The sequence below is a fragment of the Bos taurus genome, chromosome 8 (assembly GCF_002263795.3).
Source record: "Bos taurus isolate L1 Dominette 01449 registration number 42190680 breed Hereford chromosome 8, ARS-UCD2.0, whole genome shotgun sequence".
NCBI classification, from domain to species: Eukaryota; Metazoa; Chordata; class Mammalia; order Artiodactyla; family Bovidae; genus Bos; species Bos taurus.
The window spans coordinates 24,891,550-24,911,376 of NC_037335.1; the positions used below are offsets into that span (position 1 = coordinate 24,891,550).

General features: G+C 42.7%; 1 protein-coding gene and 2 long non-coding RNA genes across 5 annotated transcripts in view; 1 reads left to right on the forward strand and 2 right to left on the reverse strand.

Moving 5' to 3' along the window:
* ACER2 (alkaline ceramidase 2) overlaps positions 1 to 1,083 on the reverse strand; it is a 27,830-nt gene extending 26,747 nt beyond the window's left edge. Inside the window, exon 1 of one of the 3 annotated variants that reach the window (NM_001192775.1) lies at positions 5 to 112. In NM_001192775.1, coding sequence (NP_001179704.1) covers positions 5 to 112 — 108 coding nt within the window. Of the gene's footprint in view, positions 1 to 4 lie in introns of all 3 variants that reach the window. The other 2 variants (XM_010807774.4, XM_010807776.4) reach the window with 2 other exon arrangements.
* LOC112447790 (uncharacterized) overlaps positions 1 to 1,563 on the forward strand; it is a 1,959-nt gene extending 396 nt beyond the window's left edge. The window contains exon 2 of the long non-coding RNA XR_003036007.2: positions 1,320 to 1,563. This is a non-coding gene — a long non-coding RNA (uncharacterized lncRNA). The remainder of the gene's footprint in view (positions 1 to 1,319) is intronic.
* Positions 1,564 to 3,296: 1,733 nt separating this feature from the next.
* On the reverse strand, positions 3,297 to 10,573 carry LOC112447791 (uncharacterized). The gene is made up of 2 exons (XR_003036011.2): positions 5,775 to 10,573; positions 3,297 to 5,632 (listed from the first exon to the last, which is right to left on the reverse strand). It is a non-coding gene; the product is annotated as an uncharacterized lncRNA (long non-coding RNA).
* Positions 10,574 to 19,827: the final 9,254 nt, after the last annotated feature.

Below are 19,827 nucleotides of genomic sequence, written 5' to 3' on the forward strand. Positions count from 1 at the left end.
GCACCGTGTTGTAGAACTCGGCGATGGCAGGCACGATGGTGTAGTTGTCCTCGCACCAGTCCACCTCCGAGCTGCCAGCCCGCAGCTGGTCCCACCAGTGCGGGGCGCTCATGGCCACTCTGGGGCATTGGAGCAGAGGCTCCCGCAGCCGAGACGAGGCCAGAGCTGCTGCTGGAAACCAACGGTGGTGGTGGTGGCAGCGGCGGCCGCGGCTTTATGTACCACGGGACAGCCGCCGGATGTGGCGCCTCCTGGGCCGGCCTCTCGGGGCTCCGCTCTGTCCTGTAGGACGTGACTGGCTCTCGGACCCCTCCCTAGGCTCCGCCCCCTGGGGCAGCCTGCAGGACCCAGGGCCGGCCACGCCCACCCCAGAGGCGGGATGTGCGGGGGACGGGGGCACGAGGGGAGGCGGGATCGGCCCCCTGCACCCGCTTCTAAATACGCCTGTTCCCAGCAGGTGGCAAAGGCTTTGACAGGCCTGCCCCCGCCCACCTTCCGGCTCAGACTTGCAGGCGCCCCCTACCCTTGTTAAGCGAGTTGTGACAGAACTCGCCCTGGCAAAACTTAAAATTAAGGAGGAAACCCAGGGGGACCGGACCCCCACGGAATCTTGGGGAAGTTTGCTCAGACTTGCCTGTGTGATATGTGGGACACCCACTCTCACGGCGGAGAAAAGCCCTCAGTCCCTCCGAAGTCAGTAAGGGATTGCTTGGTGCGGTGGGCCGGGGCAGGAAGACCTTGGGGACTGGAGTAGGGGACCAAGGACTCTCCCACGCAGCCTCTGCCACCCAAACCCTGTTGCTGCTGCAATTTTGAATACTTTCCTGCCCTCCGCCCCTTGGACTCCAGTGCTAGAATAAAGTCTTCTATTACCCATCGGGTCAAACTTCAGCTATCTGAACCCCCAAAGGATGCAGTGTGACAGGTATGGCACCTCCAGAACACCCTAGGTACAAGAGATGATGACGCATATATTGCACTTACTATGTACCAGGCTGGAGAAGGAAATGGCAACCCACTCCAGTATTCTTGCCTAGAGAATCCTGTGGATGGAAGAGCCTGGTGGGCTGCTGTCCATAGGGTCACCCAGAGTAGGACACAACTGAAGTGACTTAGCAGTAGCAGCAGCAGCATGTACCAGGCACTTGTTGAAGAGTTTTCATGTGTCACTTCGTGCTCCCAGAGGAGATCCCCTCATTCGAAAAGTCAAGAGGACCTTTCTGACTAGACCTGCTCAGAAAGGTTCCCTGGAGGTAAAAAAAGGGAGGGGGTGCCACCCCATAGTAAGTGATGTTGATACCCATGGTCTTCTTTGCTAGAATACATCTTGGCCAAGAGATGCATGCACACACATGGGAGAACCCTAAGATACACCAAATACAGACGCTGAACCTGGCAAAGCAAGATGACTGGCTAAAGGAAACCCAAAAGAAATGCCCCATAAAAGTGATTCAAGCTACTGCGAGGATACGACTCTCTCTCTCACTCTCTGAACCTGCCTGTGTGCCTATCCTACACGTGTAATCTTTTCCTCCTAATAAAACACTTTACTTGTTTCGCTTCTCTCTGTATCTATATGGAAATTCATTTCTACACAGCTGACAGGCCAGGGCCTTGTCACTGACCACTGGTCCCTGGTGGTCTAGTGGCTAGGACTCAGCACTCTCACTGTCGAGGCCTGACTTCAATCTCTGGCCAGAAGCGGAAATCCTGCTTCAAGCCTCTGCAGGCCCGGGTCACCTGAGATCATGTAGTTTCTACATCAAAGCTAATCTAGTCCCACCGATATCTGGAGAAATAGTTTTGGTTGGTCATGGCTCTCATCCTTCTTCCTTGGGCAGCTCCAGAAATTCAGCTCAAGATAGCAGTGGCAGAAGAGGCCCTTGTCAGGTGACTGTCACTAGGCTCTCCTTGCTCCAGCCTACATGGTACCCTGAAGGCCAGCACCTCCCCAGGGCCTTACCTCTCTCTGACTTGACTCTCCACTTGGACCCTGGCTAGGGCTCCAGGGCCTTATGCCCCCAGTGTCCATCTTCTACAGGTTCCTGCACAGCCATTTGTTTATCGTTCCAGACCTCCATCACTGGCAGAAACTGCAGGCCCCAACTCCTCTCCTATACTCCAGGAAACCCAGCTTTCACCCCTGGGAGCCAGACCACACTTCTCTTTCAACTTTGTCCCAACTCCTATCCTGTCCTCTTCCTAAACAGCCAGTTCCACTGTGTCCTGAAAAATAAAACACCCATTTAACCCAATAATCCCATTCCTCAGCATATATCCAGAAAAAACTATAAAAGGTACATGTGCCCTCTTTCCATAGCAGCAAGACATGGAAGCAAACTAAATGTCCATTGACAGATGAATGACTAAAGAAGGTGTGGGGCATATATACAGGAACAATGGACTATTAATCAGCCATAAAAAGAATTAAATACTCCTATTTGTAGCAACACGGACAGATCTAGAGATTATCATAGTAAGTGAAGTAAACCAAATAGGGAAAAACAAATGTCATATGACATCACTTACATGTGGAATTTAAGAAAAATGATACAAGTAAATTTATTTACAAAACAGAAATAGACTTACAGACATAGAAAATAAACCTATGTTTACCAAACAGGGAAGTGGAGAAAGGGATAAATTAGGAGTTTGAGATTAACATATAAACACTGCTGCTGCTAAGTCACTTCAGTCGTGTCCGACTCTGTGTGACCCCATAGACGGCAGCCCACCAGGCTCCACTGTCCCTGGGATTCTCCAGGCAAAAACACTGGAGTGGGTTGCCATTTCCTTCTCCAATGCATGAAAGTGAAAAGTGAAAGGGAAGTCGCTCAGTCGTGTCCAACTCTTATCGACCCCATGGACTGCAGCCTACCAGGCTCCTCTGTCCATGGGATTTGCCAGGCAAGAGTACTGGAGTGGGGTGCCATTGCCTTCTCCGATATAAACACTACTATATACAAAAAAAAAAATAACGAACAAAGACCTACTGTATAGCACAGGGAGCTAAACTCAATATTTTATAATAATCTATAAGGAAAAAGAATCTGAAAAAGTATGTGTATATATATATATCTCTGAATAACTTTGCTATACACCTGCAACTAAACAACACTGTAAATCAACTATACTGCAATAAAAAATAAGACTCTGTAAATTTCTAATATGGTAAATATTGGTAGATATTATTAAACAAAAGTTCTTTATATTCCTTAAGTTTTTAGTATTATAGGAGTCTTCAGATCAAAAAGGTTAAGAGCTGCTATTAAAAAGAAAGATATCCCCAATTAAACCATTTGTAAAAGATTTTTTATCATTTAGTTTGAAATATTTATTGAATGAGAGCTTTTAGACTTAGACATATATCATTATACATCATCCTTGAGCCCACAATAAAAAGAAAAATAAAAGCAGAAGAAATTCATTAAGGAATTCCTGTAGTTTCTTCACACACAGAATCTCTATTCCTCTGAATCATTTTTTGACTCAAAACTGCCAGTGTCCTTAATTACCAAGTCCTGATGATACAGCAATTTTAACAGTACTTCACTACTGTGTGCTTTCCAGCCTTGAATATCTCGTGTACACCTTTGAAAGCTGGCATATTCTTGATCTTACCTGAAGGTGTCAATAGAAGGTTTTCAGACAACGGGAAGCATGTTTCTTTTCCAAATTGTCCGTGTACCATTTGTTGACGGAAACATGGAGATTACAGTCCCCAAGTCATCCCACCAGGAAAAACCACTGAGTTTGTGTGTGTTCAGGCAGTGACAAACCATCTCCTCTGTCACCTGGCCGACCATGATTATAAAATCCCATTCATTGTAAGATGTACCTAAAATTCAGCAATATTACAGTGCAGAACAATGTTTTAGTACCAGTGAAATTTGGAATTTGCTGGATATTATTCATTCTTCTCTCCAAGTCCTGCTAAGAGAATGATGGGGAATTTTCTTCCTACACAGGAAATCTTATTGTGGATGACAGTTCTGTTTCAAAATCAAAGCTGACCCCTTAGGTTCTGCCTAATTACAACTGCACAGAATGACAGTGCTCAGGCCAAAAGCCATTGGTGACCAGCATGAAGGATGCAAGTTACATTACTCCAAATACGCCTGTGTTGGCCTTTTTGGAAGTGTTTTAACATTTTTCTGATGTTTTCATCCAAGCTGTCCATTGCTAACATTTTTTCAATGGATATAACCTTAGTCACTTAACACCATGACCTGTCATTAAGTAGTTGATTTTGAAGCAGACATATTAATAGAATGTTGCCTTAGAAACTGCCATTAATAGTTTAATACAAAATCTGATATCTGGAGTAAAGAGAGCTTGGGAAGACTGGGAATAAGGTGGGGAATACAGGGTGTGACAGCAGAGAAGAGAGCACAGCTGAATTCTGATGCTAAGTTTGCTGCTGGTACTTTTGGTTTAAATAAGAGTCAGTGATAGAGATCTAGGAGAGAGCAGGTTTTGGAGAACCACCCTTGCAAGGAAATCAGGATGCCAGCATCTATTTTTACAGAATTTATAACTATTTATTTTTGGTCTAAGTAAATATCTGACGATAAATATCCAGTTCAGCTGGTCCCACAAGTGGAAATAAATCATCAAGTAACAAAGTCTGCCCTTGGAGCAAAAAAAAAAGGGCAAACACTTTTGTAAATGAAGCAAGAAGTACATGATCAAAGATGAAATTTTCTGCATTTTGCTGTTTGGCCAGAGTTTTTTATCATTGGTCATGATTGAGGCTTGTTGTTTAGACCAGTGATTCTCAAGGTATGAGACCAGTAGCACCAGCACCACCTAGGAATTTGTTAGAAATGCAAATTTCTAGGTCCACAGCCCAGACCTATTGAATCAGAAACTCTGAGGATGGAGTCCAAGAACCTCCAGCTCAACAAGCTCTCCAGGTGATTTTGACCCACATTCAAGTTTGAGAATCACCGTTTTAGTCAAAGCACTCATGGTAGCGATAAAAAATTCACTCTGGACTATATACTTCAGTTCAGTCGCTCAGTCGTGTCCGACTCTTTTCGACCCTATGAATCGCAGCATGCCAGGCCTCCCTGTCCATCACCAACTCCCAGAGTTCACCCAAACTCATGTCCATCGAGTCAGTGATGCCATCCAGCCATCTCATCCTCTGTCATCCCCTTCTTCTCCTGCCTCCAATCCCTCCCAGCATCAGGGTCTTTTCCAATGAGTCAACTCTTTGCATTAGGTGGCCAAAGTATTGGAGTTTCAGCCTCAGCATCAGTCCTTCCAATGAACACCCAGGAATGGTCTCCTTTAGGATGGACTGGTTGGATCTCCTTGCAGTCCAAGGGACTCTCAAGAGTCTTCTCCAACACCACAGTTCAAAAGCATCAATTCTTCAGCGCTCAGCTTTCTTCACAGTCCAACTCTCACATCCATACATGACCACAGGAAAAACCATAGCCTTGACTAGATGGACTATATACTTAGCTTTCCTGAAAAAAAAAGAAAAAACAAATCCAAGCCAAAACTGCAGCTGCTGCTGCTACCAAGGAAAAGAGGAAGAAAAAAAGAATCCAGTGAAGGAAGTCATTCTTTCATCAGGCTCATCAACAGGAAACTAGGGCTCAGAGTCTGGTCCCTTCTCCAGCTAGGAGAGAAAGAAAAAAAGCCACAAGTTTTTGTTTTTTATCTAAGACAGTCTCCAGGCTCAGAAGGCCATGGGGGAGGGCTGCAGAAAGCAAGACGTCACCAGGGAAACACTGGTGCAACCACTCAAAGAAGGTGGCTACCTTTGCTGCCGTGGGTGCTCTTGGATTATTTACTGACAGTCATCAGAGGGCACTCCCTGCAGTTGTCACCAGGCCTCTCTTCTTCTCTAATCTGCCCTGGAAAAACACAAACAATGTTAGGACTGGATGTATAATAAAAGTAAATTGATTCTAATTGAAAATCTGAGGCTTTGCCCATGCCTGAAGTGCATGGAAGTTGTTAACATGTGTTTTGACCACTGCTTTCCGGATAGAGAAACTGTTCCTTTGTTAAATAACTATAGCTTGCAACAGGATAGCAGCAATTTTGAGCACCTGTTTCATGCCAGGCTCTATAGTAAGTGTTCGGTAATTACAAGATGAAAATATCACTCTTGGCTTCATCGAGCTTAGTCTAGTAGAAGCCACAAACCATTAGAATACAGTTGCTATAATGGAGGTTGCTATAATGGAGGTTCAGACACAGAATGTGGATGCAAAGGGGCCCAAGTCTGCACTGAGACCAAGAAGGCACAGCAGAGGAGGCAGCCTCCAAACTAAGATGTACAAGGTATACAGTATTTTACCAGGCAGAGCACTGAGGACGGGGAGTTCTTTAGAAGAAATAATATGTGCAAAAGGATGAGGGTCCAAGACAGCATAATCATTCAGGAAACTTCAATACAGTTCCAGCAGGAAAAGTCACAGGAGACTGAATTAAAAGACTGATAGATGATGTGAAAAGAGTAGGTCTTTAGGAAGGAAAACTTGATGGATGAAGAATAAAATAGACATCAGAAACTATTGATAAAGTCTGCCAATAAGCCAGGTGCCCAATATGGGCATGATTAAGAAATGCATTTATTCTTTTGCATCATTTACAGAATTACTGAATATGCTATGTGCCCTAGACAGTTTTCCAGAGGCCAAGGATCAAATGGTGAGCAAAGCAGAAGTTGTGTCTGCCTTCATGGAGCTTGCAGTCTAGGAGGAAAGCCAGAGATTAAATATTGCATAAATAGTTCATTACAGTTATGCTGCATGCTATGAGAGAGTACAAGTCCCACGACTACAAAGAGCAGGTGATGTGATCTTGTCTGAGAGTACCAGGGAAAAGGCTTCCCTGAGGAAGTGAATCCTAAGCTGCAAGAAGTGAAGGTTGAGGCAGGGGTAAAAGGAATTGAAATAAGGAATGCAGCAGACATAGAAAATAGGAGTTGTGATAGGTTGCACTACTGATTCCAGATACTCGACACACTTTCCCAACCCACGGATGTGGGACTTGAGTTTGCCAATGGCTGTGGCAAATGAAATGTGCACGGAATTGATTTGTCCATGACTGAGCAGAGGATTTGAAAGTGATTTCTAGTTCTGCCATTCCTCATTTCCCTTTCCCAAACCCTGTTTTGGGATGGCGTCTTCAGCCTGGATCCCAGAATGAAGAAGACAAATAGAGAGCCCAGAGTGGGAGTCGGTCCACAATCCACTCATAATATAACTTCGTGCTGTCAACCATGAAAACTGGGGGGAATTGTTTCTTACCCCAGCATAACCTAATGGTGGCTGACAAATACAGGAGAATAAAGCTTAATTGCTGATTAGAGGTACAACATAAAAGAGTGGAGGAAAAAAATGGAAGAGAACTTCAAACAGTGTAGCCTGAGCAATTAAAATTAAGTGACTGGGTTACTAACTTGAAAGGGAAGATAAGATAGAAAATAGTGATTTAGGCTTTGTATTAAATTAAAGGGCAGGCTGAATATTTGGGGAGACATGTTCTTTCAGTAACCAGAAAGGTAAATTAGGAGACCAAGGACAGGTCAGGATCAGAAAGATTTGTGGATTGTGACTTTAAAGGTGACATCTGAGCCCTGGGGTAAATGAGCTCACTGTGGGTAAGTGAGCTCACTGGGTCTCAGGAGAGAAAGAGAATGGAGGCAGGCAGAGGGCAGATCCTTGGGCATGGCTGCATTTCTCAGAGGCCTGAGTAACAAGAGGCACAAGTCCTGACAGACCGGAGCAGATGTGTTGGGTTGAGAAAAAATCAAGGATGCAACATCACCTACAAAGCAGCCTTGTCCCCCCAAAGCAGTGAACCTAAACTAGATCAAAACTACCATTCACGGGAGGTGAATCACCTGGAGATCTTGTTAAAAATGTTAAAAATGCAAATTCTGATTCTATAGTTCTTGTGTGTGTGCTCAGTCGTTTCTGACTCTGTGTGGCCCCTGGACTATAGCCCGCCTGGTTCCTCTGCCCATGGAATTTTCCAGGCAAGAATACTGGAGTGAGTTGCCATTTCCTACTCCAGGTAATCTTCCCAACCCAGAAAGACAAGCTGGGTCTCTTGCGTCTCCTGCATTGGCAGGCAGACTCTTTATCACTAGTGCCACCTGGGAAACCCAGGTGGGGTTGACTGGGGTCCAAGATTCTGCATTTCTAACAAACTCCCAGGTGATGCCAGTGCTGCTGGTCTGTTCACCAGATTTTAGAAGCAGGGCTCTGGGAATGGAAGCAAGGATAACATGCAGATGCAGTCAATAAATTCCAAATTAGGACTCCCTGGTGATCTAGTGGCTAAGACACCACATGCCTGATGCAGGGGACCCAGGTTCGATCCCTAGTCAGGGAGCTAGATACCACATGCCACAACCCTGCATGCTGCAGCTAAGACCCAGCACAGCCAAATAAATAAATAAAAATAAATATTAAAAAATAAAATAAATCCAGATTAAGGGAAACCCTTCATGACAACCTCATTTCTTAAAACAAAAAATGAGGAGGAAATTTCTAGATTTTCTCTAGAGGTGTAACAACCAATAGCAATTCTTTGTTTAGATCCTTAATCAGGGTATAAGCAAATGTTTTTTAGAGCAAGTGCAGAAATGTGAACACTGGATATTTGCTATGGGGGAATTATTGCTGACTGGAGAGGTGTAGTGACGATGATTACATTTTAAAAGGTGATTCTTCAAGAGGGTACATACTTTATGATTCCATTTTTATGACATTCTAGAAAAGGCAAAACTAAGGAATTAAAGGGCTTCCCTAGTGGCTCAGACGGTAAAGCGTCTGTCTGCAATGCAGGAGACCCGGGTTCGATTCCTGGGTTGGGAAGAGCCCCTGGAGAAGGAAATGGCAGCCCACTCCAGTATTCTTGCCTGGAAAATCCCATGGATTGGAGAGCCTGGTAGGCTACCCTCCATGGGGTTGCAAAGAGTCGGACACAACTGAGCAACTTCACTTTCACTTTCAAGGAATTAAAATGGGCTTCCCAGGTGGCACTAGTGGTAAAAAACCTGCCTGCCAATGCAGGAGACATAAAAGACTCAGATTTGAGCCCTGTGTTGGGAAGATTCCCTGGAGGAGGGCATGGCAACCCACTCCAGTATTCTTGCCTGGAGAATTCCATGGACAGAGGAGCCTGGGGGGCTGCAGTCTACAGGGTCGCACAAAGTCGGACATGACTGAAGCGACTTAGCACATACTCGTGGTTACTTGAGGATGGGAGTCGGAGTTGGCTTCAAAAAGGCACAGGGAAATTTTGAGGAGTAATGGAACTATTCCATTTCCTGGGTGTGTGGTTATCTGACTGAGTTTCTAAAACCTCAGAACTGTACCTAAGAAAGGAAAATTTTACTGCATGTATTAATAAGTTATACCTTAATAAACCATGCCAAAATAAAAAATAAACCCCCAAAAAGGGACATGATTGTTTAGAGATACATACTGAAATATTTACAGATAAAACATTTCTGAGATTTGCTTTGAGATTTGGGGAAAGGGTGTTGGTTTGATCGTATAGAGGGAACGACATTGGCTTTAAAATGGTTTATTGTTGAACCTTAGTGGTTGAACCTGGGTGGTAGACCTGTAAAACTAGTCTCTCTACTTTCGATGTGTTTAAAATTTACCATAGTAAAGAGTTAAAAAAAAAAAAATTACAGCAGCAAAGGGCTCCGTTAAATAGGATGTCTCCATAAGCACCTATATACCGCAGAGCACCAGAAAGGCAGGTTGGGGAACAAGTTCTGGGGGCTCCATCTTCACCAGGAAGTACCCTGAAAGTAGCAGTTCCGGTCCAACCCGTGGTTGTTACCTTCTCCTTCATTCTAAGGGACACAGGCCTGGCAGGGAAGTTATTCTCACCTGAGGAAGTGAATGGCAAAGGGCCTGAAAGGCACCTCCCCACCCCCAGGCCTCGGTGTGAGAAGGTCCTTTCACCAAAGGAGGCTTTGATAAACAAACCTACTATCAGCAGCCGGGGTGGGGTCCAGGCGGAGCTGTGGCCAAAGACTCCTTGGAACCAGGAAGCTCAAAAGGTCAGGGACTGGTTAGTACCACGCCTCACAGTCCAGGGGCCCTTGGGGCTGGGCTCTGTGGCTACTGAGATGGGTCGGGAGGGGTCTCCGGCACGTCAGAGATATCACACCTGCTCACCGTGGCCTATACGTTTCACGCTGCCTTCATTCTGCCTTGTCTTCAGCCTTTCGAACACCAAGAAACTCCTTGAGGAAATGGAGGTGGGAGGAGACCAGGTTGGGGTAAAATGTGAGCAAAGGGCAAATGAAATTTATTCGGTGGGAAAAAAAAAAAGGTACACGATTGGGCAGGAGCTTGAAGAAGAGTTATGGGATGGTCTTCTAGTAGAGGAGGGCCTTGAGCAAATTTTAATGCCCAGATAGAAAAACAGATTGAAAATGTAAAAGAGATGAAGGAGATGCAAAGAAGTGAAATATAATTTGCCTGGAGAGAAGGGACACCATGGAGTAGACATATTGTTTTGTCCCAGAATCCTCTCCTTTTCTGGGACCTTCTCCTGCCCACCTCCCACCTTCCCCTGCCCCCACCGCCATTCAGCTGGCTACCATAGGAACAGCCGTGGTAACACCCTGTGACCCAACTCCATGGCTAGAGTTCATTGACTTGGCTCAGGCTGACTAATCAGAATGCACCCATGGGAATCTGGAAGCAGAACTGAGCTCTTCCAGTTTCATCTAGCTGTCTAATGGAATGGAGATTTGAACTGAGGCACTATTGGTAACTTGTTCCAATGGATGGAGACGTAGGCAGAACTGGTACCCAGCATAAGAGAATAATGAAGCAGTTCCAAAGAGAATTGTATAGACAAGAGACAGTCTTGGTGGAAAACAAGTCCCTGGTTTGAGCTCTGCTCAGAGATCTAGCCACACAGAAATGTTCCGAAGATAAACTGGAACCCTCATAGTGAAGTCACATTTTTGCTTCAGCTAGTTTGATAGGATTTCTGTGACTTAAAACCAAGTGTCCTAACAGAACTCTATGCAAAGAAAGAGGGGAATATGGAGGCTGTATATGAACACCTGGACACATGTGGAGGGTGAGAGAAGATTGAAGCAATTCATTGTTGTTTAATCACTAAGTCGTGTCCAACCCTCTGTGACCCCATAGACTGCACCCCACCAGGCTCCTCTGTCCATGGGATTTCCCAGGCAAGAATACTAGAGCGATTTGCCATTCCCTTCTCCAGGCAATCGTCCCGCCCAGGGATCAAACCATTGTCTCCTAGAGCTCCTGCATTGGCAGGTGGATTCTTTACCACTGGGCCACCTGGGAAGCCCCAAAGCAATTCATACCTCTGCAAGAAATGGGAAGAAACACTGTCTACTGAAAAAGAGAGGTCCAGGTAAGAGGTCAAGGGCTTTAAAGTGAAGAAGATTGGGGCCGAGAAGATCTTTTTTTTTTTTTTTTTACTAAATTCTCTAATCGTTATAATAGTTGGAGGCAAGAATGTAAAATTCAGTATCTTCTGTAGATAGAGACAGTCATTACCAGGAAGGTTACAAGCTAGACACCAAGAAGAGCCACAGATTTTTCTTCTTTCTAATTAGCTGTGCAGCCTGGGGAACAAATGGTAAGTTAGAGGACACTTGACCCTCCTCTGAAGTGTGAAAATGTAAAGAAATTTAATCCTAGAAATATCTGACAATTCCCAAAGTGAGTGGACCCATCACAAGGGCTGGGATTTCTCTCCATATGAAGACATTACGAATGTATTTTAGGGTATGCATTTTGAAGAAACCTTTGACAGGATTTATAGTAATAATTTCAGAGAATAATTCGGGTATCTCCTTGCAGATACCAACGAACTACAAACAGCTCATGAATTTTCGTCATGGCGACCTTTCGGGCCAATCAGTGAGGAACAGGAAGTGGATGGGATTGGACCCAGGCTATATCTGAGCCACAGCTCTCCCCGCCCTCTCTCTCTGGTGCTTCTAGGATCTGTGTGGTTTCCTACTGGATGACGACTTCGACTAGATTAAATCCCACTCTCAACTTCCACTCATGGAAGAAACTGCTGGAACCTCAGTGCCAATTTTTTATGAAATTGCCATGTGAATTTGTTGAGTCCAGAAGGTGTGTTCTCAGTAATGCCTCAAGGCTGTCCACCAACTGAATTAATACAGCATCTCAGCACCAAGTTCAGCCTGCCATCTCCTCCTCGTAGCAAGATCAGCCTAGGCTGGAACCCTCAGGGAAAGCCTCCCCAGAGCACCACAGCTTAGAGGGAGGGGAAAGGAAACATTTCTGGAAATGAGAGTGACAGGAGCAGAGTTAGAGGGATGTAGGTGATGACAGGTGATGATGTGGTGAGGATGGTGAGGACGACTAACGCTCATTGAGAGTCTACCATACTCACTCCCAGAGCTGTTTAACTCTTTCCAAGTGTAAGTTCATTTGTCTCTGACACAAACTCTATAAAGAAGGTATTACCACTATTTTACAGATGGTGAAATTAAGGAATGGAGAGAATGAAATGCATAAGTTGTCCAAGGCCACATAGCTATTAAAGAATGAAAATAGGTGGGACAAAAAGAAGATTGCTGTGATATAGTGACTTAATCTGATTTAAAAAAAAAAAAGATTTATTCTAGTATTTTTCTTGTCATCCCCTTTCCTTCCTGCCCACCACCAAATATTTCAACATATGCCAGAGCTTGTTTTCCACAAACCTGCAAAAACATCCCTTAGCCCCTGACCCAAGGGGTGAGAAAGCCATTGTAATTCTTGCTCCTGCATATACTTAGAGGAATACTGGCAAGAAGTTTTCCTAACTTCATTTCTTTGATTTAGCTTCCTTTCCCAAACACAGCATGGCATGTTTTAAAATTAGTTTCTTCCTACAAGTAGAAATTGCCCTTGAAATTTAGTTTTTGTCTAAATGATCTTTCTTTCCTGTTTGCTTGACTTGAGCCAAATATGAGACAGCTTACTGAAATGCTCGAGTTCCATTTCCTTCCTTACTACTTCTCTTCCTTTCTGTGTTTACACCTCCTTTTGGAAAATGCCTCTTTCCCTAAACACACTTGAAAAACTCATTTTCTCGGTGAGTTAGGGGAAATTTTATTGGGCTGGCCAAAAAGTTCCCTTGGGTTTTTCTCTAAGACGTTTTGGGAAAACCCAAGCAAACTCTTTGACCAACCCAATACCTTTACTGAGTGCTTTGAGAAGTACTTTAACTCAGTGCTGCTGCTGCTGCTGCTAAGTCGCTATTGAATACAAAATGTGTTCCATTTAGTCGGGCTCTTCATAGTCAAGAGACTTGACCTTTGGGCCCTGTTAGGAGTTGGATTGTGTCCCCCACAAATTCTCACGTAGAAGTCCTAATCCCCAGTATTTCAGAATATAACTGTATTTTGAAGATCCGGTCTTTAAAGAGATAATTCAGTTAAAATGAAATTATTGGGCAGGGCTCTAATTCAATATGACTGGTGTCCTTAGAGGAAGAGGAGATGGGGACCCAGACACACACAGAGGAAAGGCCACGTGGATATGAGAGAGAACACGGCCAGCTACAAGCCAAGGAGAGGCCTCAGAGGAAACCAATCCTCTGACACCTTGGCCTCAGATTTCTAGCTCCACCCAGAATTGTGAGAAAATTTATTTCTGTTCTTCAGTCACCTCGTTTGCGGTATTTTGTTATGGCATCCCCAGCATGTTAATACGGGCCCCCCACTCCAAACCCACCTTTTACATTTGAGTCACTCAGCCTTCAAGCCTACGTACCTGAAAGTGCCTGGATCTCTCTGCTTGTGTATCCCACTGACGATTAACACTCAGTGTGCTCCCATTTCTGCCACCTCTCAGCCCGACAACCACCATTCTAATCCTACTTCTATGAGTTCTGCTCTTTTTATTTTTAGATTCCACAAATCAGTGAGGCCACACAGTATTTTGTCTTCTGATTTATTTCCCTCAGCATAACACCCTCAAGAGCTGTCCCTGTTATTGCAAATAGCAGTTTTTTAAAAATGGATGAATACTATTCCATTACAGATAGACAGATACCAAATTTTCTTTCTTTTTCTTTTTTTGTAGAATATTAGTTCCCCTAGCAGGGATTGAACCCAGGGACCCTGCAGTGGGAGTGCCAAGTCCTAAGACCTGGACCATCAGGAAAAAATTTCTTTATTTATTCATCTGTCAGCAGACACTTAGGTTGTTTTCCTGTCTTGCCTATTGTGAATAATGCTGCAATGAATATAGGGGTGCAGATATCTCTGAGAGGTCCTGTCAGTTCCCTGGGATGATGGGTTACTTTCAGAATTGCAGTCTTGCTGGATGAGAACCAGTTATGTGATGTGGCTGGGTCTGTGGGGGTGGGCGGACTCCCTAGCTGGCAGGATGTTACCAGAGGTTTGGGCAAGTGTAAATTCTGTCTGATCTGGTATGTCTGGTATGGGACTACCTCTAGTACTTTGTTCAATATTCTGGTAGGATCTGCTTCAGTTTCCACAGCTGGGTCCTCAGGAAGCAGCCTACTAGCAGGTACCTGGAGTTCTTACCAGGTCCATGGGAGGACCTGGTAATTGGATGAATCCCTGGACAGGCACAACTGATTCTGGACTGTGGCTGAGAAGGGGTGAAACCGAGGCCCATGGTTATTTCAGGTTTCACATACAAGAGTAAGGTCTGCAGACCTTACTGGAGGTGTGGAGGTCTGGAGGTGTGGATTGGAGGGTCTCCTACCAGGTTCCCTGGGTGGGCTGGACGGCTTCATAGCCATGATCAGAGGCGCTGGAACCAAGTATAGGGCCATTTTAGGGTTTAGAGCATCTGCTGCTGAGTCCTTCCATTAGCAGGACTGTTTGCTAACTGTGACTAGGATGGACTGAATCCCAGTTAAAGGTTATTTTAAAATCTACAGTTTGACTGAGTTAGGAGGGATATATGCAAGGATTCCCAGATCACAGGCAAGACTGGCTAGACCCTGTTCATAAGCCACTTCGGAATCTACAGCAAGACTGAGGTCTGAGTGCCTGTTGTCAAATGCATGGATAGGCGTGACACCTTCTGGGTCCCTTAGTGAACAGTGCTGGTGACAGAACCAAAGCCAAATGGTGCTGTAGCCGAATCCTCAGATACAGAGGACTGTATTTCATATTCCATTTCATATTCTTGCCTCCTTTGTCATAGATTGACCATGTAAGTGTGGGTTTATTTCTAGGCTCTCTATTCTGTTCCATTGATCCATATGTCTCTTTCTATGCCAGTAGCATACTGTTTTGATTACTGTAACTTCATTATATTTTAAAATCAGGGAGCATGATGCCTCTAGTTTTCTTCTTCTTTCTCATTTGGAGTCTTTTATGTTTTCATACAAATTTAGAATTGTATGTTTTAGTTTTGTGAAAAATGACTTTTTAAAAGAAATTGGGTTGCAGTGCCAAATTGTGGGACCTTAGTCCTCTGTATCTGAGGACTGTTTCAAGTCTGTGACCAGTGAAGTCAGCACCCTGGATTCAGGACTACCTTCACAAAATATCTCTCCCTGGTTTGGGACTGGACTAAGGTTTCACAATAAACTTGGGTCCCAAAGCTGCCACAAAGGCACTTTTCTCCCTGATGGATGCTGAATGGTTGTCTTTGATGAGAGGGGTAGGAGCAAGAAAGTATTCAGCCATCTTGCTGATGTTATTTTGAATATTCCTTTTATGATGGATGATATATCTCATCATCCTCATCATCTCATCATCTCTTGGAATTTGCATTTCCTTGGTGATTAGTGATGCTGAGTATCTTTTCGTTTGCCTGTTGACCACTTTTATGACTTCTCTGGAAAAATGTCTATTCATGTCCTCTGGCCATTTTTCATCCTTTTTTTTTTTTTTTTGAGTAAACAAGTTCTTTGTATATTTTGGATATGAACCTATTATGGGATATATTGTTTGCAAATATCTTCTCCCATTCATAGGCAGACTTTCCATTTTGTTGATAGTTTCCTTCACTGAGCAAAAGTTTTTTTAGTTTGGTGCAAGATTTATTTTTACTTTTGTTTCCCTTGCCTGAATAGACACATCAAAAAAAAATATTGGTAAGACCAATATCAAAGAGCGTACTGCCTTTGTTTTTTCTTTTCTTGGAGGTTGATAGTTTCAGATCTTGTACTTAATTTTTTTAATGGTATATAAATTTAATAAGAAGAGCAGATAAAACCATATCCTTCTTAATTAATTTACCAGGAAATTAAAGGAAACAGCATAAAGTTATTTGCCTTACCTAGAATTTTACCAGATTGTGGACCTTACGAGTTAGCTTGAAGCCTTTAATTTTGGGTAATTTACTTGCTTTGAAAGATGACAACTTGAAAGACTGAAGGGCTAAAATAGTTATATTCAGTCAGGGTTCAGTTACAAGAGACAAACTACTCTAGCCTGTGGACTGGACTGCTAAGAATGACTCCTATTTTGTTTTGGTTTTCATTTTGTCTGTGCCAGATCTTAATTGCAGAATGTAGGATCTTTTTTAAATTTTTTTAATTTATTTATTTTAATTGGAGGCTAATTACTTTACAACATTGTGTTAAGTTTTAATTCATTTTGAGTTTGTTTTTGTCTATGGTGTGAGAAAGCAGTCCAGTTTCTTTTGCACGTAGCTGTCCTTTTTCCCCAACACTATTTTTCCATTTCATATTCTTGCCTCCTTTGTCATAGATTGACCATGTAAGTGTGGGTTTATTTCTAGGCTCTCTATTCTGTTCCATTGATCCATATGTCTCTTTCTATGCCAGTAGCATACTGTTTTGATTACTGTAACTTCATTATATTTTAAAATCAGGAAGCATGATGCCTCTAGTTTTCTTCTTCTTTCTCATGATTGTTTGACCATTTGGAGTCTTTTATGTTTTCATACAAATTTAGAATTGTATGTTTTAGTTTTGTGAAAAATGACTTTTTAAAAGAAATTGGGTTGCAGTGCCAAATTGTGGGACCTTAGTTTCCTGATCAGGGATTGAACCTAGGCCCCAGGCAGTGAGAGCATGGAGTCCTAACCAGTGCATAGCCAAGGAATTCCCTGACTTTGGCGTTTTGATAGGAACTACATTAAGTCTGTAGATTGCCTTGTGTAGTATGAATTATTGATCCTTTCTAATGTATTTTTTATTTCCATTATTGTATTTGGCTGTGCTTGGTTCTTCTTTATATATTTTTACTCTATCAAATTTCTCACTGTGTTCATCCAGTCTTTTCCCAAGTTCATTGAGTCTCTTTATGGTCTTTACCTTGGACTCTCTATCAGGTAAACTGCTTATTACCACTTTGTTTAGTTCTTTTTCTGGAGTTTTGTCTTGTTCCTTTGTTTGGATATGTTGGTAGGTGGAGCTGGCCAATAGTCTGATTAGCTACTAGGCCCTATCTCACGCAGTGTCTGCTGGTTACATGGCCCAGGGGATCCTGGGGCTGGTACTCACCTGCTGATGGGTGGGCCCAGGCTCTGGAGCTGATAGGTTTGAGGGAAAAACTAAAGAGATTTATGGGTAATCAGTAAAATTAAAAAATGGGCTGCATAGTAGAATGTATTATATAAATAATAAGTTTTAGATGGGATAACAATATTGAGGCTATGTGTTCTTAGAATATATCCTTAAGTATTCAGAAGTGAAATACTTCTGAATTTCAAATGGCTTAGAAAAAATAGTATATGCATGCATATATATATATAATATATATATATATATAAAATATATATCATATGTTATCCACAAGAACAAAATATCTAGGAATAAACTTAGTCAAGCAGGGGAAAGACTTACATACTGAAAACCACAAAACAGTACTGAAAAAAATTAAAGATGACCTAAATACATAGAGAGACATATCATGTTCATAAGGTGAAAGACAATGTCATAAAAATGGCAATACTCCCCAAATTGATATATAGGTTAAATGCAATCCATATCAAAATTCCAAGAGCATACATTGCATATAGGAGTAAAAAATTCATATGGGATCCCAAAGAACTAAAAAAAAGCCCTCAAAAAAGTCAAGGACTCCAGTTCCTGATTTTGAAACCTACTGCAAAGCTACACATCAAAATAGTGTGGTGCTGGCATAAAGAGAGAGATACATAAATCAATGGAACAGACTCGAGAGGCCAGAAATAAACTTGTACATCTATGGCCAATTGATTTTCAACATAAGTGCCAAGGTCATTCAAAGAGGGAAAGGATATCCTCTTCAACAAATGGTGGTAGGACAACTGGATGTCCATGTGCAAAAGAATGGAGCTGTGCTCCCAACTGCAAACCACATTAACAAACTAACTCAAAATGGATCAACAACCTAAATACAAGAACTCAAACCATAAAGTTATTGGAGAAGAATATAGGGATTTGGGATTTGGCAATGGCTTTGTCTCAGATATGAGAATGTGAGCACAATCAACAACAGACAAATTAGATAACTGGACTATATCAAAATTTAAAACCATTGTACATCTATGGACTTTATCAAGAAAGTGGAAAGATACCTATAAAATGGGAAAAAATATTTGGACATTATATATCTAATAAGGGTATAGCATTCAGAATATATAAAGAAATTTTACAATTCAATAAGAAAACAAGCCAATTCAAATATACGAAAAGAGCCCTTGTGGGATTATGAAATGGTGCAACTTCTATGGAAATTCAGTTCAGTCGCTCAGTCGTGTCTGACTCTTTGCAACCCCACGAATCGCAACACGCCAGGCCTCCCTGTCCATCACCATCTCCCGGAGTTCACTCAAACTCATGTCCATCGAGTCAGTGATGCCATCCAGCCATCTCATCCTCTGTCGTCCCCTTCTCCTCCTGCCCCCAATCCCTCCCAGCAACAGAGTCTTTTCCAATGAGTCAACTCTTCGCATGAGGTGGCCAAAGTACTGGAGTTTCAGCTTTAGCATCATTCCTTAAAATTTAAAATTGAATTACCATATGATCCAGCAATCTCACTTCTAGATATATATACAAAAGAATTGAAAACAGGGTCTCCAAGAGATATGCATGTCTATGTTAATACCAGAATTGACAACAGCTAAGAAGTGGAAGCAATCCAAATGTTCACCAACAGACAGATGGATACATAAAATGTGGTATATAAATACAATGAAATATTTTTCAGTCTTAAAAAGGAAGGAAATCTTGTCACATGCTACAGCATGGATGACCCTTGAGGACATTATGTTTAGTGAAATAAACCAGCCACAAGAAGACATGTACTGTATGATTCTAATTGTATCAATTACCTAAAGTAGTCAAATTCATAGATATATAAGACTGATGGTTACCAGGGATGAGGAAAAGGGAAAAAGGGAGCTGTTTTATGAGTCCAGAGTTCCAGTTTTGCAAGAGGAAATAGTTCTGGAGATAGTTTCACAGCAACGTGAATATATTTAACACGACTGAACTGCATACTTAAAAATTGTTAAGACGGTAAATTTCATGTCTTTTACCACAATAAAAAATGCACTAGAAAAGACAAAAACCTGAGGAATAGTTCTGGATTTTACTATTTGCCTCATATTAACTCACTACTACTACTTCAATAAAAATAGAGCTTAGAAAAAAAAAGGGCAAAGGGCTTGAATAAACATTTCTCTACAGAAAATATACAAATGGCCAAGATGCTCAACATAATTAGTCATTAGGGACATGAAAATCAAGACCACACTGAGGTACCACTTCAGACCCGCTACTGCTGCTGCTAAGTCGCTTCAGTCGTGTCCGACTCTGTGCGACCCCATAGACGGCAGCCCACCAGGCTCCCCAGCCCTGGGATTCTCCAGGCAAGAA